At 40.1% G+C, this 21,494-nt stretch overlaps 1 protein-coding gene across 3 annotated transcripts in view; it reads right to left on the reverse strand.

Annotated features, from left to right (window-relative positions):
- DYNLT5 (dynein light chain Tctex-type family member 5) overlaps positions 1 to 18,684 on the reverse strand; it is a 30,827-nt gene extending 12,143 nt beyond the window's left edge. The window contains exons 1-3 of one of the 3 annotated variants that reach the window (XM_061186471.1): positions 18,537 to 18,684; positions 18,126 to 18,364; positions 16,205 to 16,326 (exon numbers count right to left, since the gene is read on the reverse strand). In XM_061186471.1, the coding sequence (XP_061042454.1) occupies positions 16,205 to 16,323 (119 nt within the window). In that variant the 5' untranslated portion in view covers positions 16,324 to 16,326; positions 18,126 to 18,364; positions 18,537 to 18,684. Of the gene's footprint in view, positions 1 to 9,737; positions 9,775 to 16,204; positions 16,327 to 18,125; positions 18,365 to 18,536 lie in introns of those variants that run through there. The other 2 variants (XM_061186473.1, XM_061186472.1) reach the window with 2 other exon arrangements.
- Positions 18,685 to 21,494: the final 2,810 nt, after the last annotated feature.

Consider the following 21,494-nt stretch of genomic DNA (forward strand, 5'->3'; position numbering starts at 1 on the left):
ATTTAGTAGATTAAGAAGGTCAAACTATCACCTCTTTCTTCGATTTGTAACTGTGAAATGCCTGGAACTACCGTATTTTGAATGCGATCATTTAAGCATGACCCGCTCTTATTTTTTTAAATCTGCTGTTAAAGTCACGTGCTGCCTCCCAGTGGGGTTATTTCAGAGAGCACAGAGAAAAAGAAGGCTTCAGGGTATAAATTTGTACATTTGTTCTTTTCTTTTTGCTTCATTCTTTCAACAGCTATTTATTGCCCACCATGTGGCAGGCAAAGTGGGAAGTACTGGGAATATAAAGGAAAATAAGACTTCCTGTGCTGGAGACACAAGATATAGAAAACAAAATAAAATATACATCAAAACTCACTCGGGAACTTTCCACCTCAAAATGTCTATGGACATTTTTATGAATATTATGCTTAAGATCAAAAGCATACCAACTCTTCCCCCATCAGTGGAAGGTATAAGTTGTCTGTTAAGGTAATTTAGTTGTGTGTAGCCATTTAGTTTTATAGCAGTTTTGCTGGATTTTTACATAGTTTTGAGATATTTTATTCACATTATGGGTCCCATCTTACAAGAGAAAGGTTGTAATGGAAACAAAAGTCAAGATATGTTTTCAAAAATGAAAGAGGAGAGAAAATGACATGATATGTGTTCTTGTGGGATACATTTTTAAGAGTAGGAATGATTCTGAAGGACAAAGAATGAACCATGCAACCTGTGAAAAGTCTAGCTCTGAAGTGATTGAAGATAATCCAGGAAATGTGACTGACAAAGTAGAACAATCTTGAGTGGGTGAATAGAAAGTCAGAGTTAGTGTCTGAAGCCCACTGTTGGATCTCTTTATCCAAGAGAAGGTGAGGTTAAGGTCAAGAGCAGCTGACGAAACTTCTGTTGCAGCTCCTGGATGAATGCACAGTTCAAAGTCGCATTACCCTCGGCAATCATCAGAGAGGTGAGGCTGGGAGTGTGTGTGCCATGGTTACCCCTACAGTGCCATGGAGATCATCAAGGAGTGTCGTCTATCCCAACTGATGTTCAACACAAATGATAATGTTCTTCTTCTTTTTTTAATAGGTGCACAATGGAATGTTTCAGCAAGAAGGTAAAGTATACCTTGTTTTAAAAATTTGAACAAACATTTTTCTTTTTGTTGTAAATGCATCTTATGTCTGCAAGATGAAAGCCCTTAGTCACCCTGGACTTACATACTTGGACCTGTGAACCTAACCTCTTTGTGTTCAGGAATTAGTATAATACAATAATTATTCATTCTACTGTCAAAAAATATTTATTGAGTGACTGCTATGTGCCAGGTACTATTCTAGGTCCCTGGGATATAAAAAACAAAAAAACCCCAAAACAACAACAACAACAAAAAAAAAACAAAAACAAAAAAACCCAGAAAACAAAAACAAACTAAAATCTCTGCCCTCATGGAACCTAGTGAGAAGAGACAGAAAAAAGACAATAAAATACTAAACAAGTAAGTTGTATACTATGTTAGAAGATGATAAATGCTACATGGGAAAGGAGAGCTTAGTTAAGGGAGCTTGGAAGTGGATGGGAGAGAGGCAGTTGTGTGTAATTTTAAACAGAATGATCAAGATAGATCTCCCTGAGCAAAGAGTTGGAGGAGGTAAGGAAATGAGCCATGTGGATGTCGGAGGGAAGGGTGTGTCAGGGGAGAGAAAAGCACATGCACAGGCTTCAAGCAGAAGGCTGCCTGGTATTTTTGAAGAAATGCATAGAGGCCAGAGTAGCTGGAGAAGAGGCAGCAAGCAGGAGGGTGGAAGGAGATGAGGTTACCAGAGTGTCAGGTAGCTGGACCATGTAGAGTTTTGTGGGCCATCTTAAAATCTTGGCTTTTACTCTGCTAAAGTGGGAGCCTTTATAGAGTTTTGAGCAGAGGAATAGCAAGATCCATGTTATATTTTACAATGATAACTCCAAATGTTGTGCTGAGAATAGGCTGTAGGGCAGCATGTGTAAACACAGGGATTCCAGTTAGAAAGCTTTTATAGTAATCCAGGGGAGAGATGGCAGTAACTGCTAGGAAAAAAATTGTGTCTCTTCAAAATTTGTAGATTGAAGCCTTAACACCCCATGTGAGTGTATTGGAGATAAGGCCTTTAAGGAGATGATTAAGGTGAAATGAAGTCGTAAGGGTGAAGCCCTGAACTGATAGAACTGGGCTCCTTACGTAAAAGAAAGAAACAGCAGCATTCTTTCCTCCATGCAAGGACACTGTGAAAAGGTGGCTGTCTGCAAGTCAGGAAGCGGGCCCTCACCAGAACCTAACCAAGCTGGCACCTGATTTCAGACTTCCAGCCTCCAGGACTGTGAGAAAATAAATTCCTATTGTTAAAGCCACACAATCCGTGGTATTTTGTTATGGCAGCTCAAGCTGACTAATACAGTGACCCAGACCAAGTGGGGGGGCAAGTGGTAAGTAGTTGGGTTCCTTTTTTTAAAATTAATTAATTATTTTATTTATTTATTTTTAGTTGAGTTGGGTCTTTTTTGCTGCGCACGGGCTTTCTCTAGTTGCAGCGAGTGGGGGTTACCCTTGGTGGCGGTGCGCGGGCTTCTCATTGTGGTGGCTACTCTTGTTGAGGAGCACAGGCTCTAGGCACGCAGGCTTCAGTAGTTGTGGCGTGTGGGCTCAGCAGTTGTGGCTTGCAGGCTTGGTAGTTGTGGCGCATGGGCTTAGTTGCTCCACAGCATGTGGGATCTTCCCGAACCAGGGCTCGAACCCGTGTCTCCTGCATTGGCGGGCAGATTCTTAACCACTGTGCCACCAGGGAAGTCCCAGTAGTTGGGTTCTGAATATATTTTTAAAATTTATCCACCGGAATCTCCTCTTGAATGGGAAGGAAGGTAGTTAAAGAGTTAAGTTGTGAGCATGTTGAGTTTGCAATGTCTGCTAGGTACTTAAGTAAGGGGTCAATAGGCAGTTAGACCTATGAGTCTGGGGTTTGGGAGAGATGTGTAGGCCGGAGAAATACATCTGGGGGCATAGCACGATGTCTCAGTCACTAGACTGGAGGAGATTCCCGAGGGGACAAGTGTAGGACAAGAGAAGAAGGGGACAAAGGGACAAAGTGCTCCCTGAGGCACTCCTACATTAAGAAATTGGGGAGAAGAGGAGGGACCAGTGAAGAAGATTGAGAAGGACTGACCACTGCATCAGCAATGTGAAAGTCATTATGATCTTGACAAGGGCAATACCACAAGTTCAGGGACAGTCTATTTTGTTCACCACTGCATCTTTGGCACATAGCACAATGCCAGTAACCCAGGCAACAAAAATGTGTTCAGTAAACAAAAGACATGATGCAGTGATGAAGTCATTGTTATTCTCATTTTATAGATAATAATATTAAGACAAAGAATATTAAATAGTAGCTAGTTAACAGAAGATCAGGGATTCAAACTCAGGTCTAGTTTGATGCCAAAGTTCTATGTAATAATAATAATCAATACTTGTTCTGTTCTTTGATGTGCCAAGAACTAGTCTAGTGCTTCCATGTATTATTTTAATAAATTCTCAACATGCCTGGAACTGACAACTATTATTTTTATCCCATTTTATAGAGGAAGAAACTGAGGCAAAGAAGGCTTAATAACTTATGCAAGACCAGCAGCTTGTAAGTGCTCACACTGGAATTGACCCCAGCCAGTGGTGGCAGAGCAGGCCTCTGAGTCACCCGTTCAACTCCCTGACTAAGCTCATGCTATTCCATTCACTCCTTCAGAGATACAGTTGACAACGTGGGGGTTAGGGGTGCTGACCCTCTTTGCAGTGGAAAATCTAGTAGAAGTTATGGTCGGCCCTCAGTATCCATGGTTGCATTTCCTCAGTATCCTTGATTCCACATCCACAGCTCCAACCACGGATCGTGTAGTACTGCAGTATTTACTATTGAAAAAAATCCACGTGTAAGTGGACCTGCGCAGTTCACACTTGTGTTGTTCAAGGGTCAGCTGCACTGCAATAGTTAGCCAGGGCTGCCATAACGAAGTACCAAGTCTGGGGGGCTTAAACAACAGAAGTTTGCTGTCTCACACTTCCGGAGGTTAGAAGTCCGAGAACCAGGTGTTGGCTGGATTGGTTCCTTCTGAGAGCCATGAGGGAAGGATCTGTTCCAGGCCTCTCTACTTGGCTTGTGGACGGCCATCTCTTCCCTGTGTATCTTCACATCGCCTCCCTCCAGGCCTGTTGGTGTCCAAGTTTCCCTTTCTTATAAGGACACCAATCACATTGGTTTAGAACCCACCCTAATGAACTCATTTAAACTTAATTACCTCTTTAAATAAGAGGTAATTAAGTTTACCTCTTATTCCAAATAAGGTCACATTCAGAGGTATTGGGGATTAGGACGTCAACATATGAATCTGGCAGGGGTAGTGGGGTACAATTAGCCCGTAACAAATAAAAATACTTTCATAAGGTCTCTAAATTCTAGTGTCAGAGAACCACAGATTATTTGCTCTGTCATCTGGGAATTGTGATACTCTGGCCAGTCACTTTACCACACCAAGCCTCAGTGTCCTCAGTATACAGGGTTAATAGGGCATGTATATCCCTATTTTTTCTAAATACTGTTAGATTTCTTTGCTGAATGCCTATATAAGCTATTATTCTCACTAGCCTTGCCAACATTTGGTGTTATTCTCCCTTCTTATGTTTTGCCATTCAGTTGGGTGCAATATGGTATCTTGTTTTAATTTGCATTTTTCTCTTTCCAAGTGAATTTAAGCAACTCTTCACATTCTGCTTTACCATTTGGGCTTTGCTTCTGTAAATTGCTATTTATCTCTTTTGATTATTAAAAATTGTTTTCCTGTTTTTTAAAAAAATTGTTAATATGCATGAGTTTACAAATATATATCTTCTACTGGCCGACAAACTGTGTCTATTGTATTCCTTGTTGAACAGAAATACAAGTTTTACTGTAGTTGTATTTATCAAGTTTTTTTTTTTTTTTGCTTTATGGTTTTAGTTTTTCATTTTGGGATCTTATTTAAGAAATCTTTCCCTCCCACAGAACACAAAGATATTCTATACTTTCTTCTATTAGCTTTATAGCTTTCCACATTTCAGTCTTCCATCTGGAGTCTACCATGCAAATGGTGTAAGAATCCAGCTTCATTTTTTTCCTTCATATAGTAAGCCAGCTTTCTCCCAAAACAATCTATTAAAAACCCATCATTTGGGCTTCCCTGCTGGCGCAGTGGTTGAGAATCTGCCTGCCAATGCAGGGACACGGGTTCGAGCCCTGGTCTGGGAAAATCCCACATGCCGTGGAGCAACTAAGCCTGTGTGCCACAACTACTGAGCCAGCGCGTCTGGAGCCTGTGCTCCACAACAAGAGAGGCCGCGATAGTGAGAGGCCCGCGCACTGCGATGAAGAGCGGCTCCCGCTTGCCGCAACTAGAGAAAGCCCTTGCAAAGAAACGAAGACCCAACACAACCAAAAATAAATAAATAAATAAATTAATAAAACAAAACAAAACAAAACAAAAAACCCCATCATTTCTCACTAAAAAAATCAAAGAGGAAATAAAAAAAATCTAGAAACAAATGACAATGAAAACATGATGACCCAAAACTTATGGGATGCAGCAAAAGCAATTCTAAGAGGGAAGTATATAGCAATACAATCCTACCTCAAGAAACAAGAAACATCTCAAATAAACAACCTAACCTTACACCTAAAGCAATTAGAGAAAGAAGAACAAAAAACCCCCAAAGTTAGCAGAAGGAAAGAAATCATAAAGATCAGATCAGAAATAAATGAAGGAAACAATAGCAAAGATCAATAAAACTAAAAGCTGGTTCTTTGAGAAGATAAGCAAAATTGATAAACCATTAGCCAGACTCATGAAGAAAAAAACTGAGAAGACTCAAATCAATAGAACTAAAAATGAAAAAGGAGAAGTAACAACTGACACTGCAGAAATACAAAGGATCATGAGAGATTACTACAAGCAACTATATGCCAATAAAATGGACAACCTGGAAGAAATGGACAAATTCTTAGAAAAGCACCACCTTTGGAGAATGAACCAGGAAGGAATAGAAAATATAAACAGACCAATCACAAGCAATGAAATTGAAACTGTGATTAAAAATCTTCCAACAACAAAAGCCCAGGACCAGATGGCTTCACAGGTGAATTCTATCAAACATTTAGAGAAGAGCTAACACCTATCCTTCTCAAACTCTTCCAAAATATAGCAGAGGGAGGAACACTCCTAAACTCATTCTATGAGGCCACCATCACCCTGATACCAAAACCAGACAAAGATGTCACAAAGAAAGAAAACTACAGGCCAGTATCACTGATGAACATAGTTGCAAATACTAGCAAACAAAATACTAGCAAACAGAACCCAAGAGCACATTAAAAGGATCATACACCATGATCAAGAGGGATTTATCCCAGGAATGCAAGGATTATCCAATATATGCAAATCAATCAAAGTGATACACCATATTAACAAACTGAAGGATAAAAACCACATGATCATCTCAATAGATGCAGAAAAAGCTTTTGACAAAATTCAACACCCATTTATGATAAAAACCCTCCAGAAAGTAGGCATAGAGGGAACTTACCTCAACATAATAAAGGCCATATATGACAAACCCACAGCCAACATCATTCTCAATGGTGAAAAACTGAAACCTTTTCCACTAAGATCAGGAACAAGACAAGGTTGTCCACTCTCACCACTATTATTCAACATAGTTTTGGAAGTTTTAGCCACAGCAATCAGAGAAGAAAAAGAAATAAAAGGAATCCAAATCAGAAAGCAAGAAGTAAAGCTGTCACTGTTTGCAGATGACATGATACTATACATAGAGAATCCTAAAGACTCTACCAGAAAACTACTAGAGCTAATCAATGAATTTGGTAAAGTAGCAGGATACCAAATTAATGCACAGAAATCTCTTGCATTCCTATACACTAATGATGAAAAATCTGAAAGAAAAATTAACCATTTATTATTGCAACAAAAAGAATAAAATACCTAGGAATAAACCTATCTAAGGAGACAAAAGACCTGTATGCCGAAAACTACAAGACACTGCTGAAAGAAAATAAAGATGATACAAACAGATGGAGAGATATACCATGTTCTTGGATTGGTAGAATCAACAATGTGAAAATGACTATACTACCCCAAGCAATCTACAGATTCAATGCAATCCCTATCAAACTACCAGTGGCATTTTTCACAGAACTAGAACAAAAAATTTCACAATTCGTATGGAAACACAAAAGACCCTGAATAGCCAAAGTAATCTTGAGAAAGAAAAATGGAGCTGGAGGAATCAGACTCCCTGACTTCAGACTATACTACAAAGCTACAGTAATCAAGACAATATGGTACTGGCAGAAAAACAGAAATATAGATCTTTGGAACATGATAGAAAGCCCAGAAATAAACCCACGCACACATGGTCACCTTATTTTTGATAAAGGAGGCAAGAATATACAATGGAGAAAAGACAGCCTCCTCAATAAGTTGTGCTGAGAAAACTGGACAGCTACATGTAAAAGAATGAAATTAGAACAGTCCCTAACACCATACACAAAAATAAACTCAAAATGGATTAAAGACCTAAATGTAAGGCCAGACACTATCAAACTCTTAGAGGAAAACATAGGCAGAACACTCTATGACATAAATCACAGCAAGATCCTTTTTGACCCACCTCCTAGAGAAATGGAAATAAAAACGAAAATAAACAAATGGGACCTAATGATACTTAAAAGTTTTGCACAGCAAAGGAAACCATAAACAAGACTAAAAGACAACCCTCAGAATGGGAGAAAATATTTGCAAATGAAGCAACTGACAAAGGATTACTATCCAAAATTTACAAGCAGCTCATGCAGCTCAATATCAATCCAAACAACCCAATCCAAAAATGGGCAGAAGACCTAAATAGACATTTCTCCTAAGAAGATATACAGATTGCCAACAAACACATGAAAGGATGCTCAACATCACTAATCATCAGAGAAATGCAAATCAAAACTACAATGTGGGGGCTTCCCTGGTGGCGCAGTGGTTGAGAATCTGCCTGCTAATGCAGGGGACACGGGTTCGAGCCCTGGTCTGGGAAGATCCCACATGCCACGAAGCAACTGGGCCTGTGAGCCACAACTACTGAGCCTGCGTGTCTGGAGCCTGTGCTCCGCAACAAGAGAGGCTGCGATAGTGAGAGGCCCTCGCACTGCGATGAAGAGTGGCCCCCGCTCGCCGCAACTAGAGAAAGCCCTTGCACAGAAATGAAGACCCAACACAGCCAAAAATAAATAAATAAATTTATAAAAAAAAAAAAACAAAACTACAATGAGGTATCACCTCACACCAGTCAGAATGGCCATCATCAAAAAATCTACAAACAATAAATGCTGGAGAGGGTGTGGAGAATAGGGAACCCTCTTGCACTGTTGGTGGGTATGTAAATTGTTGGAGAACAGTATGGAGGTTCCTTAAAAAAACTAAAAATAGAACTACCATACGACCCAGCACCCATTACTGGGCATATACCCTGAGAAAACCATAATTGAAAAAGAGTCATGTACCACAATGTTCATTGCAGCTCTATTTACAATAGCCAGGACATGGAAGCAACCTAAGTGTCCATCAACAGATGAATGGATAAAGAAGATGTGGCACATATATAAAATGGAATATTATTCCGCCATAAAAAGAAATGAAACAGAGTTATTTGTAGTGAGGTGGATGGACCTAGAGTCTGTCATACAGAGTGAAGTAAGTCAGAAAGAGGAAAACAAATACTGTACGCTGACATATATATATGGAATCTAAAAAAAAAAAAGAAAAAACTGGTTCTGAAGAACCTAGGGGCAGGACAGGAATAAAGACACAGACGTAGAGAATGGACTTGAGGACATGGGGAGGGGGAAGGGTAAGCTGGGACGAAGTGAGACAGTGGCATGGACATATATACACTACCAAATGTAAAATAGCTAGATAGTGGGAAGCAGCCGCATAGCACAGGGAGATCAGCTCAGTGCTTTGTGACCACCTAGAGGTGTGACTCACCTAGGGAGGGTGGGAGGGAGATGCAAGAGGGAGGAGATATGGGGATATATGTATAGGTATAGCTGATTCACTTTGTTATAAAGCAGAAACTAACACACCATTGTAAAGCATTTATACTCCAATAAAGATGTTAAAAAAAAAAACCCCATCATTTCTCCTTGCTCATATATTATGTTGTATATATTCATAGGTCTACTTCTAAAGTTTCTATGTATTCCATTGCTCTATTTGTCTACTTCTACACCTATTTGTTTATTCCTGTATTTATTATTATTTTTACTTACTACAGCTTTGTGGTATATCTTAATATCTGATAGAGTAAATTCCTCCTCTATGCTCACTCTTCAAAGTTAACTTAGTTACTCAGAATTCTTTCCCTGTTTATAAAATTTAGAAATGGTTTGTTGAGTTTCTCAAAATGTACAAATAAGTTTTGATTGAGATATGTTGCATTTGTAGATTAATTTGAGAAATATTGATATGTTTTTGTGTTAAGCAGTTTCATCTATGAATTATTTCACCATTAATTCAAATCTTCCTTAACAGGAATGCCTTTACCTGGGATCACATTCACAGGGCATTTTTCACAAAGATGCCAATGAAGGGTTATGTACAAAGATATTCCACATGGCACTGCATACCTTGGCAGGGAGTGAAAACCAATCTGGGTGTTCATCCCTAGGGGAATGGATAAGAGCATGAGTGATGGATGTATATTAAGGACTACTATGCAGCAGTAAGAAGCAAAGAGCTAGATATCCATAGTCACATGAGTAAATATAAAAAAATAAAACTATTGAATGAGATATGAGATTGAGAAAACAAAATGAGATTTATAGCACAGTACCATTCATGTAAGTCAAAAACGCATATCTTTGTTAAGTACTTGTTCTGTAATTTTTTATGAGAGTCAGTCAGGTGAAGTCACAAAAGGAGTCAGAGGACGGGTTCATGAAAACAGTTTATTATACTCACAGGTCCTAGAGGCAAGAGACACAACATGCCACACAGGACCACGTGAAAAAATGTCAGTGTGGTCAAGAGGCAGAAGACGGGAGCAAGGGAGAGCCAGGGGTCTTTACTGGGGTTTCCCAGGGAAAGGCAAAGCGGTGCAGGGGAAACAGCTCAGGTCTGGCCTGGTCTGAATAATTTCAGTGGGCTCTAAGCTATAGGAGAGGCCCCTAGTTGCCTGGTACTTGGCACTGGGATGATTAGGGCAGAGAAATACTGCCTCCTGGGATGTGTGGGGGGCCAGAGAGAACGGGTCAGGATGCCAGCTGGTTAGTTTGCATATTAAAGGCATGCTCCCTGCTGAGTCCTTGACTATCCGTAATAACTGGCTAGCCCTGGTGCGGGGGGGGGGGGGGGGGGGGCAGCCTCTCCTCAGCCAGAAAGGTTTTTGAAGATGTCAACACATCATAATACACAGAAAATTAAAAATATATATAATATAGTATTTAAGTATGTATATTCTTGTAGTATATTTAGTATTTTGTGCATCAGAGTGGGTGCCTATTGGGAGATGAGAGTGGGAGTGAGGATGGGGAAGAAGGGGGCAATCAGGCAAACAAGGGGTCCCACTCATATTAGCGATGACAATGTGCTATGAAATGAGGAATAGTTTCAACTCATCTCGGCTCCTGAGAGAAGTAAGATAATAAACGAGATGAATGGGGATAATAAAAGTATCTTCTCTACTTAACCCCCAGGGTTTTTATGAGATTCATATGGATATTGTATGTGATGTATCTACTAAGCACAACTTAATATTAGCTATTATTGTGGTTTAATTTAGGAACATGGCCAATGCCGTTTCTCAAGCTTCTCTCTCTTTGGAGGGAAGCTGTGTCTCATCCAGATATTGTTGGGGGCTTTAGTTTGATTCAGATGGCAATAGAGCTTATCAAAAGGAGGAAACAGGCCAGGCAACATCATTTTTAACTGCACATAAGCAGCTCAAGTAGTATAGGTTGGAATCATTGAATAAATTCATCACATTTAAAATGACTTGTTCATTGCCTTTCCCACCAGATTATTTCTGTGTGGTTCACCACCTACTCATTGGTCAATAAACATTTATTTCAAATGAAGCAATGAATGTAATCTTTTCCATTTTTTCCAAAAAAAGATTACCATTGGCTTTAGGTTTACTTGAAAAATGAGATTCTCTAGAGAAGAACAACCCTACAGTTAGTCACCTTTATATGCCTAACATGTGGCACGAAGTGGAAGCTTAATAAACCTTGAATAAATGAATAAGTGGAAGAATATAATGTGGCCTAACTACTGCATTACATGCCACCAGTGGGTTCAAGTGGAGGGCTCTGGGATCCATCGAAATTCTGGTTCATGATATCACTGTAATTTTGGTTTGAGGCAAAAGAGAGACTCTTCAGTCTTCAGTCTTAGGCTTGACCTACCATTTGAACTACTGGCCTCAGAGATAAGAAGCCCAGATATCATGTCACATTATCCTGGGAAAGTAACTTAATCGCAGGCTTCTATTTCCATTTTAAGGATATGAGAGCAGCACATCTGTTCAAATACTCTTTGAAAGCTGCCAAAGCCTGTTTCCAACAAGAAAGACGTCATTGTAAATACCTGCTCTTACCCATGGATGGGAAACAGAAGGTTCTGGTGAACGAGTAGAAGAGTTTCATTGATGCAAGTTACACGTAGATAGCCAATTTTCAGAGAATGAGAATTTTTGACTGTAAACAAAAGCCCGTTTTGCCACTTGCTGATTCTGTAGCTTTGGAGCCTCAACCTCTCTAAGCATGTTTCTTCATTTGTAAGATGAAGATGCTAACAGCATCTCTCTTATAGAACAGGGGTCAGCAAATATTTCTGTAAAATGCCATATAGCAGATATTTTCCACTTTGCAGACCCTGCATTTCTATTGCAACTACTCAACTCTGCCATTATGGTGTCAAAGCAGCCAGAGACAATACATACATGAATAAGCATGGATGTGGTCCAGTAAAAACCTTATTTATGGATACTGAAAGTTGAGTTTCTTATAATTTTCACATGACAAAAAGTATTATTCTCCTTTTGATTTTTTTCAACCATGGAAAAACCTTTATACAAAAACAGATGGCAGGTTGGACTTGGCCCTCGGGTCATAGTTTGCCAACTCCTGATACAGAGCGTCTCTGAAACTTAAATGAGGTCGTAGTGAGGGTTCAGTAAAACTTAGCTTAGCACCCTTATTATTATCAATTATTTAAGTGAAAAGCAATAAAATTCAAAATTATAGATAAAGTATGATGACAACTAGGTAGCTATAGGAAGAAATATGCCAATGTGCTAACAGTTAGGATGTTGGGATAGTAAAAACCAGCTTAAAATGTTTTTTTTAAGAATAAAGCATAAAAATTACATCATAATGAAAACATAATTTACATTAAAGAGACAAATCTAAAAACAATTAACAATAAGTATATTGAATATAAATTCAATCTTCCTTTTACAATTCAGAAGGCACTTCAGGTATCCATTATGCCCAGGGATCAATGTTAAGCATTAGTTACTTCTATAGAAGACCACAGAGAAACCAAGATTGTGGATGAACTTATGCTGATCTTATGCCACATCCAAGAAACTGCTTTCCAAGTAGGTCTACCTCCTATGCTTCTTTGCCCTCCTTATCAGAGTGTTTACTGTTATAAAGGCCAATAAGTCCACAGTCTAATGAGAGAGATAGACAAGAAAACACCCAAATACAGTACCACGTAGAAGGCGAAAGCAGCAGGAGCAGAAAGGAAGAGCATCCGACCCAGTTGGAAGTGGAAGCAGTTGTAGTTGGGTAGTTATGAAACCGTGGGTTACATCCATTTCACCTGCCTTCGCTAATCAAGGTTGTTTTAAGACTTGCATGTCCTCCAAGCGGTGCATAACCTAAACAATAAGATATTTGCCCAAGTTATTGTTTAGGAACTTGGAGTCAGCTGCATCTAATTCGAGCTCAGCTGGTTAAGGCTGGATAGGACCACTGACCCTTCAACTAGGCAGACACTAGTGTCCAATCAGTGATCTTTTAACATCAGAGGGCCCAAAACTCCACCCTCAGAATGTGCAGAGGGCTGTAGGCTAGAAACGTCTGCGTGGAACAACAATTACTGCATCTTTTCCCAATCACTTTTCCTCACCCTTCCCGCGCTCCCCACGCCTCATACCGCCCTGCTTCTTTATTCTTTGTCCCATAAACTCCCGATCCCCTTGCCTTTGACGAGGTGGATTTGAGATTTGTTCTCCTGTCTCCTCGCTTGGCTGCCTTGCGAATGAACCCTCTTTGCTGCAAACGTCAGCGTATTAGCGTTTTGGCTTGTTGTGCGTCAGGCAAAATGAACCTGTTTTGGAAACTGTGATAGCTTCTTGGAGAGTTGGAGATGGAGCTAAATTCTGAAGGAGGAAAAGAAGGAAGCCAGAGTGTAAGATGAGCATTCCAGACAAGGATACCCCATGGGAAAGCAACACGAGGCAATGGCTGGAGGCAAGGCAGAGCACCGAGGGATTATAAATATGGAAGGTGGGAATGGCCCAAGAGTAGGATGCAAGCAGGATAGTGGGGAAGACGGAACTAGAGAAGAAGGCAAGAGTCCGTGGACCCTTTTGGCCATTCTCATGATTTAGGACTGTATCCTAATCCTTAAATTGTTCCTTGACCTATAAGTCTCAGCTATTTCATAGCAAAATGGTAAGAATGATGTCTACCTAGTAGGATTAATGCTGGGGAGATTAAATGACATAATGTATTAGGTCCTCAATATACTTCAGCATATGCTTTATACTATTGAAATTAATCTATTCAAAAAATTGTTTTGAGATAACTTTCAAGTGAAAGGTATATGTTTTTCCAAAAAAACACTGCAAATTCAAACACAATGCTGTATTTGATAGCCACTAAGTTTTCAGAGTTTTTCTACTAGTTGAAGACCCATTTCAGGAAGGAGAATCACCCATACATTCTGGTCCCTGGCAAGGATGAAGACAATGGAAAATAAGTGGGAGTTAGGGTTAGGAGGCGGCCTCCTAAATGGCCTCTGCCTTGCAAGACTGCTTGGAATCTGTTCATTTGCTATTTAATAAAAAAGGCTCCAATAGAGGATCCATTCTGAATATTTTGTTTGAGAGTCCCTGTTTCTAATTTTGAAATATATCAAGATAATTACCACTTAAATGTATTTGTTAGTAAAAAAAAATCTTTCCTTATGTGTTGCTAAAACTATTTTCGTGTTCTTGTTACCTTTTAATTTGTTTTTATACTTCATCAATAAAATAAGAGTGATTTTTAATTCTTCAGATTGGGCCATGTTCTGATTCTATATACATGGCTTTCTAATTTGCTTTGAAAGGGAAGAAGTAAATGAAAATTATGCAAGTAGGGATGATAGTTTAGTTTTTGGATAAGAACAGTGCTTTTTAAATCATGGGACCAGGATTTATGTCAGATTATTATTATAATATTTGCTTCTAAAAAGTTGAATTTAAGCTAACAATTATTTTAAAATAATTAAAAAAAACTCTTACACTTAAATCTTGGAAATAGCAGCTAAAATGACTTAGGATCAGCAGCAAAAGCTATAGAGGTTAATTATTCTCCCAGCTTTACTTCTGATGTACACTGAGATTGCTACTCCTTTATATTTCCTATCTGTAAAAGAGAGAGATTGTACAGTACTTGTAATCCACAATCATCCAGGGTTGAAAAGTGGAATTTTGAGTAAGTGTATTAATACATTCTGAGAGCAGAACAATTTGGTGTCAGAATTCGAATGTAAATCTCTTCCAGTTCTTCTGGTCTCTGTTCCAACAGACACACCAGCTCCTGCTTCCCAATCATGGGGATTAATATGCTACATCTTTCTTTCTTTTTTTAAAAAATTTATTTATTTATTTTATGTATTTATTTTTGGCTTCGTTGGGTCTTCGTTGCTGCGTGCGGGCTTTCTCTAGTTGTGGCAAGCGGGGGCTACTCTTTGTTGCGGTGCGTGGGCTTCTCATTGCGGTGGCTTCTCTTGTTGCGGAGCATGGGCTCTAGGCACGCGGGCTTCAGTAGTTGTGGCTCGTGGGCTCTAGAGCGCAGGCTCAGTAGTTGCGGCGCACGGGCTTCGTTGCTCCGCAGCATGTGGGAACTTCCTGGACCAGGGCTTGACCCTGTGTCCCCGGCATTGGCAGGTGGATTCTTAACCACTGCGCCACCAGGGAAGCCCTGCTACATCTTTCAATCGTGTAGAAACTTTTAAGAAGGAAAGTCTATAATATAAATTAATTGACCTCTGCATTGGATAATTTGTTTGGTTTTCTTCCCGATGGCAGTCAAAAAAAATGCCATGAAAGTATTAAAAATTAATTCATTTTTTTTAGGAGAGCAAATGCAATATGTAGCAAGAGCCAAAAAATGTACTTATTATCCTTTGACCCACTAATTATACTTTGGGGAAGAAAACAATCAGAGACTTCTTATATAGTAAAAAATTTAAAAAGTGGAAAGAAACTTAAAATGCTCAATGACTGGGGAACGGTTAGCTAACCCAGAATTATAAGCTGACAAAATATTGTATTATGCAACCGTTTAAAAGGATATGCACAAAGACTATGAAAATACATTACAAAATTTGTTTAAAATAATGCTAAATGCGTTGTATATGTATATATTGATTACAAAAATGCAAAAACAGTGTATTCACATAATATTGAGGAGAAGAATTCAGGAGTCAATTAAGAAGTAGCTGGTCTACATTGCATATGACATTCTTTTCAGTAGAGGATTTTTTGGGGTAGTCTCTGAAATAGTAAAAAAAATGCTGCTGTGATCAACTTATCACTTAAATTTCCTTGTTCTTTTTCTCTTTCTTCTTTTTCTTGGTGCACAACACAGTGATTTAGTATTTCTGTACATTTCCAAATGATCACCATGATAAATCTTACCATTTTTTCTCTTTCTTTTAAAAAATATGGCCCCCAACGATGACCTAAACCTTGTACTTGCCCATTTTTCTCCCTTTTTATGTCCCAAAGGAAATGCGTTTTTTCCCTCCTGATAAATATTATGAACCTGTTTATTCAATAATTGAGTTTGTTAATGGACATTCAGTCACTCACTCTTTGGTGCGCCCACGAGGCTCTTTCCGCCGGAACTCATGGCTACTTAAAGAAGACACACTGCCCCTCTTCTTCAGTACATGAGCCGTTCTGTCTTTAGCAATGTCTGACATCATCATAACCTATGGAAGAAAACTTTTGTAACATACTGAACAAAAGATCTGAAAATATTTTAGTATAACACACAGAGACTCATTCTTAATAAAGTACACAGATACTTTTTTTTAAAAGCATTTTTGAATAGGGAAGTGGGGTTTCCTTAAGAGTGATTTCTAGTATATGTTGTTATTCTGGTCAGTATAACTGGAAATATGATAACTCTTTTTTAAAATATTTCAGAATTTATTTATAAGAAGTAGAGACTTCCATTTTTATTTTTTTGGCTGCACTGCGTGGTATGCGGGATCTTGGTTCCCTGACCAGGGATGGAACCCGCTCCCCCTGCAGTGGAAACATGGAGTCTTAACCACTGGACCACCAGGAAAGTCCCATCTGATAACTTTGATTTATGCAATAGCATACTTAATTCACATAAGCATATATTAAGCTGCAACAAAAATACTTAACTGCAGAAGAGGTTAAAGTCACTGAGAAATGATAGCCATATGTAGAAGAATGATATTATCCTACACCAGAAAACAATATTTTTATTGCCCCCCCCAAATTTAATCTCAATGATATTTTGCTAATTAACATTTGTTGTTGCTGCTATTACTTTAAAAATTAAGATGAGCTGCTTCTCCAAAGGGTATTTTTTTTTTCAAGCAACAGTGATCTACTTTGTAAAGAGCAAACAGAACTTTTTTTTTTAATAAACCACTTTATTGAGATAATATATCACACAATTCTCCCATTTAAAGTACACAATTCAATGGTTTTTAGTATATTCACAGACTTGTGCACCCAACACCGGCACCAATTTTAGAACATTTTCATCAACACAAGAGATAATCCCACCCCCCCATAAGCAGTCATTCCTCATTCCTGTCACCCCAGTCCCTGGTCACCACTGCTCTGCTTTCTGTCTCCAAGGATTTACCTCTTTGGGTCATTTCGTAGAAATGGAATCATTCAATATGCAAACAGAACTTTTAATGAAGTAATTTATTGGAAAACCTACCTCCTCTCACAAATGCTTGTGAAAAAGCTGGTAGTAGGAATGGACTTCCCAGAACTTGATTATAACTCTACTGCCCTGTTGCCTACATACAAGTTTAGACATTCACTGGAATTATTTTACAATCTGTCAATCTGAGAGCCCTAACAGGGAGACACTGTGCTAGGCACTAAAATAGAACTAAAACAGTCCCTGCCTTCAAAGAGCTGGCAGTTGAAGTGGGTAGGGCAGACAAGAACACAGCCTAAAGCCCCAGTGCGATCAGTGTCAGGGCAGACAGAGGCAAAGGGTACTGAAGGGCACACAAATACAGCAGAGGTACTGTGTGTTAGGAAGCGAGGCAGTGTGGGGTGCGTGTGATTGTGGACCTGTGTGTGAGAGTGTGTGTACATGGGTGTGAGCATCTCTATGTGAGCATATGTCTCTGTGGGCATGTGCTTGTGTGTATGAGCATGAGTGTGTCCCCATGAGTGTGTGAGGCTGTGTGTATGAGTGAGTGTCTGTGTACATGAATGTGTGTGCCTGTGTGAGTGCCCACGTGAGCATCTCTTTGTGTGTGTACCTGTGTGTATGAGTGATTATCTGTGTACCTGAGTGTGTGCCTTTGTATGTCGGTGTGTGCACCTTTGTGTGTGATGTGTCTGTGCACTGAAGGCATGTGTGTTTGTGTGTTTGAGTGTGTCTGTGTACATGAGTGTGTCTGTGTGAGCGTGTATATGTGTGGACAAGACATACTCAGCCTGTTTAAGTGGGTCATTCAGGTTCCAACCTTAAAGTGACACACACAGACCTTGGTCTGCTCACCTGTTTCCAAAGCTGCCCCGCAGGCCAGAATTGGGACCTGGAGGTCCAGAGGGGCTGAGGCCGCCGGCGTCGCCAGACCTCAGGCAGCCTGCTCAGAACTCACTCTGCTCCACGATCCGACCGGGCTGGCCAGCTCTGCACTGGGCGTCACTGTAAAGCCGAGGCACGCAGGCGGGCAGGGAACAAAAGGCCAAGACCCGCTTCCAGTTCCAAAAACTGGGGCCACTTTTTTCTTATTTCTTGGAGGGAGGAGGAATAAGGCATTAGAGAGAGAGGTCGTGGACAAGGCAGGCAGGCCATTTCTAACACAGGGCCCTCCCCCCTTAGCCCCCTCGATCCTCGAACTTGCCTTTTGCCTCGGCCAATCTTCTCTGCTCCTGCCCAGACGCGCTGCGGGGAGGGCGCACTTACCTAAGGCAGTGCTGCAGATGCAGACGCGGCTCGGCCGGGGGCCTCCCAGACCACGGGCTCCTCCGCTGTCTGCCGGGACCAGCGCGGAGCGAGGCTCCCGCCTCCCAGGCTTCCCTCTGCCCGCGAATGCCCGCGCACTCCCCCTGGACTCCGCGGCCCGTCTCCAAGGTGACCTTCTCAAACAGAGTCCTTGGCCCGCCCCAGGCAGACATAGTAGTTGCGTAGTCCTCTGATCCGCCTAAGGAAGTGGAGGATCTCCTCGTCACTGCCCAGAGGGGGCTACCCTGAGCCTGGCTGTGCCTTGGGGTGGCCGCGAGCTGGAGAGAAGCCGAGTCATTCTATAGCGAGGGGAACATCTGGGAACTCAAGGGGCAGCCCTGAGAGCTCTCATCAGTTTCCTTTTGCAGATGTCAGGGGCAGGAGTGGGAAATGCTGCCGGTTCCTAGGACTGGAAATGCGAGGTACAGAGAGAAAGGAAAGCACCCCCTTCCCTTCCCCCGACCCCTGATGCTGCCTTCCACCACCCCAAGGCACAGATGGTTGATAATAGAGCTCACATTTACCAGGTACTAGCAAACAGTTTTAGTTTTATCTAGTCCTCCCAATAACTCTTTCAAGAAAGCATTGTTGGGACTTCCCTGGTGTTGCAGTGGTTAAGAATCCGCCTGCCAATGTAGGGGACACGGGTTCGAGCTCTGGTCCCGGAAGATCCTACATGCTGAGGAACAACTAAGCCCGTGAGCCTAACTACTGAGCCCATGTGCCACAACTACTGAAGCCCGAGCGCCTAGAGCCCAGGTTTCGCTACAAGATAAGGCACCACAACGAAGAGTAGCCCCCGCTCGCTGCAACTAGAGAAAGCCCCCGCGCAGCAAGGAAGACCCAACGCAGCCAAAAATAAATAAATAAATAAAGCAAATTAAAAAAAAAGAAAGCGTTGTTAGTCCTTTACAGATTTAGAGAATTGAGATTCTGAGATATTGATTGAATAATACGCCCAGGGCCACTCTCCCCAATCCTTAAAGTTTAAGAAGATTTGAAATGGAGACTGTTTGGGGTTGAGAACCCACCTGACATAACTAATAGGCCCTTCCTCCTTAATAACTATCCCTCTTCTAACCCCAGAGCCCTTCCCCCAACCCAAAGCAAACAAAACCAGACCCTGAAGGGACCTTCACATAGTGGGCAATCATTGGAGATAGAAAAAGATGGTGCCCTAAGCACTTATCTTGGTGCATGTCCATTAATGAGTGCTCAGTGCAGCTAGAATTGGCTGTCAATAGCAATACATCTGGATAACGGTAGAGCGCATAAGGATTAGGATAGCATTGGAGAAAGAGTATTAACATTTTCTGGCCCGTCTCAATCCCTATTCACATAAAAATAAGAACACGAAAGGATTGTTGACTATTTACTATATAATAGTTAGGAACTGTTAGGTGACAGATAAATATTATCTCATTTAATCTGTTCAGTGACCCTAGGATAAGGGGATAGTAACTCTATTTTTTTTTAAGATAAGGAAATGAAGAATCATTGAGTAACATGCTCAAGACTATAGTTAAATTATAGAATGAGATTTGTCCAACTCTAAAGCCCTTGCACTGTGCCAGACCTTCTGCCCACCATGCCCACCCTAAATATGCAACGAAGTTTTCCAGAAATGTGGTAAAACTTTAAGAGGCTGGTAATAAAAGAGGTTCACAACTCAACTGATTTTTATGTTTTTCATTTATTTTCCAGAAAAAAATCACATTTAAATAGTAACTTACTTATATATTTGATCTTGTTCTCAAGTATAATTAAACTTTGTCCTGCAATGGGAACCCTAGTTGCAGTAATGTGCCATGATAAATAATTGCATATTCAGGATTTTGTGAAATGGGTGATTGAGAAAATTATGAAGGAAAAAACACTTGTAAAAATCATTATTTACAAAAAATGATATCCACACCTTTTCTCATTTATAAGGCAAGTAACATTAAAATGTTCTCATGATTATCTTCAAGAAGTCAATATTACACATTCATATCACCATTGTTCATCAGAGAGCTTTGGGAAGTTCTGTGAAGGAACAAACCCTTGCTTTATTTTGCTGGTTTTTTTCTTGAGCACGGCACATAAGCAGTAAAGATTTCGTCACAGCTACGAGAATTAAGTATTCTCTATTGAATTACACATGTAGGAAAAAGAGCCAGCCATCAACATTTTAACTAATTTTAAAAGTATATTTGAGTATTTTACCCCAGAGTTGTTTTTTTTTTTAATAAATATTTTATGCTCAAGGTATTTTGTGAAAATATGTACTCCATCCAAGGTCATAAAGACATTGTTTACTTTTGCTACAAAGATCATGGAGAACTCTAAGTAAAAGTTACCACCAACTCAAAGTATACACTAACAGCATTTTTTTTAAGAAAGACAGCTGACTGAATTTTATTACCTTTAGAAATACAACAAAATTTCTCTGAGATTATTTTCCTAGTTTCTCTTATTGTTAAAAGTACAAAAAAAAAAAAAAAAAAATCAATGCCTTCCATTGCCATTTAGTAGGCACAAAATTAACATTTGATCATTTCATTCATACAGATCTTTTCCTATGCAAAGCGGAAAAAACAATCCTTTGTATACTGAAACCCAATACTCTTCAAACAGTTTAAAAAGCCAGCTCTACAAATGACTGCTTGGCCTGTAGTGAAGTCCTACTTATACATGAGATTAGCATATCATACCAACACTTGGCTTTTTCAGGAAAAATTATTCAGCGGCAATTTTCCAACTCCCTTAGACTGAGAGAGAGACACAGGAAGAGAGAGAAAACAGGGGCCAGTCTCTCTCATGCGTATCCATTTACCAAAGCAAGAGCTAAATACTGAGCTTCAAAACCACAGCTATAAAAATTATCATCCTATCATCTCATAAGGAAAAGAAAAAACCTGGCTTTGGACCTTGATCCCA

The sequence above is a fragment of the Eubalaena glacialis genome, chromosome 3 (genome assembly GCF_028564815.1).
Source record: "Eubalaena glacialis isolate mEubGla1 chromosome 3, mEubGla1.1.hap2.+ XY, whole genome shotgun sequence".
Lineage (NCBI taxonomy): Eukaryota > Metazoa > Chordata > Mammalia > Artiodactyla > Balaenidae > Eubalaena > Eubalaena glacialis.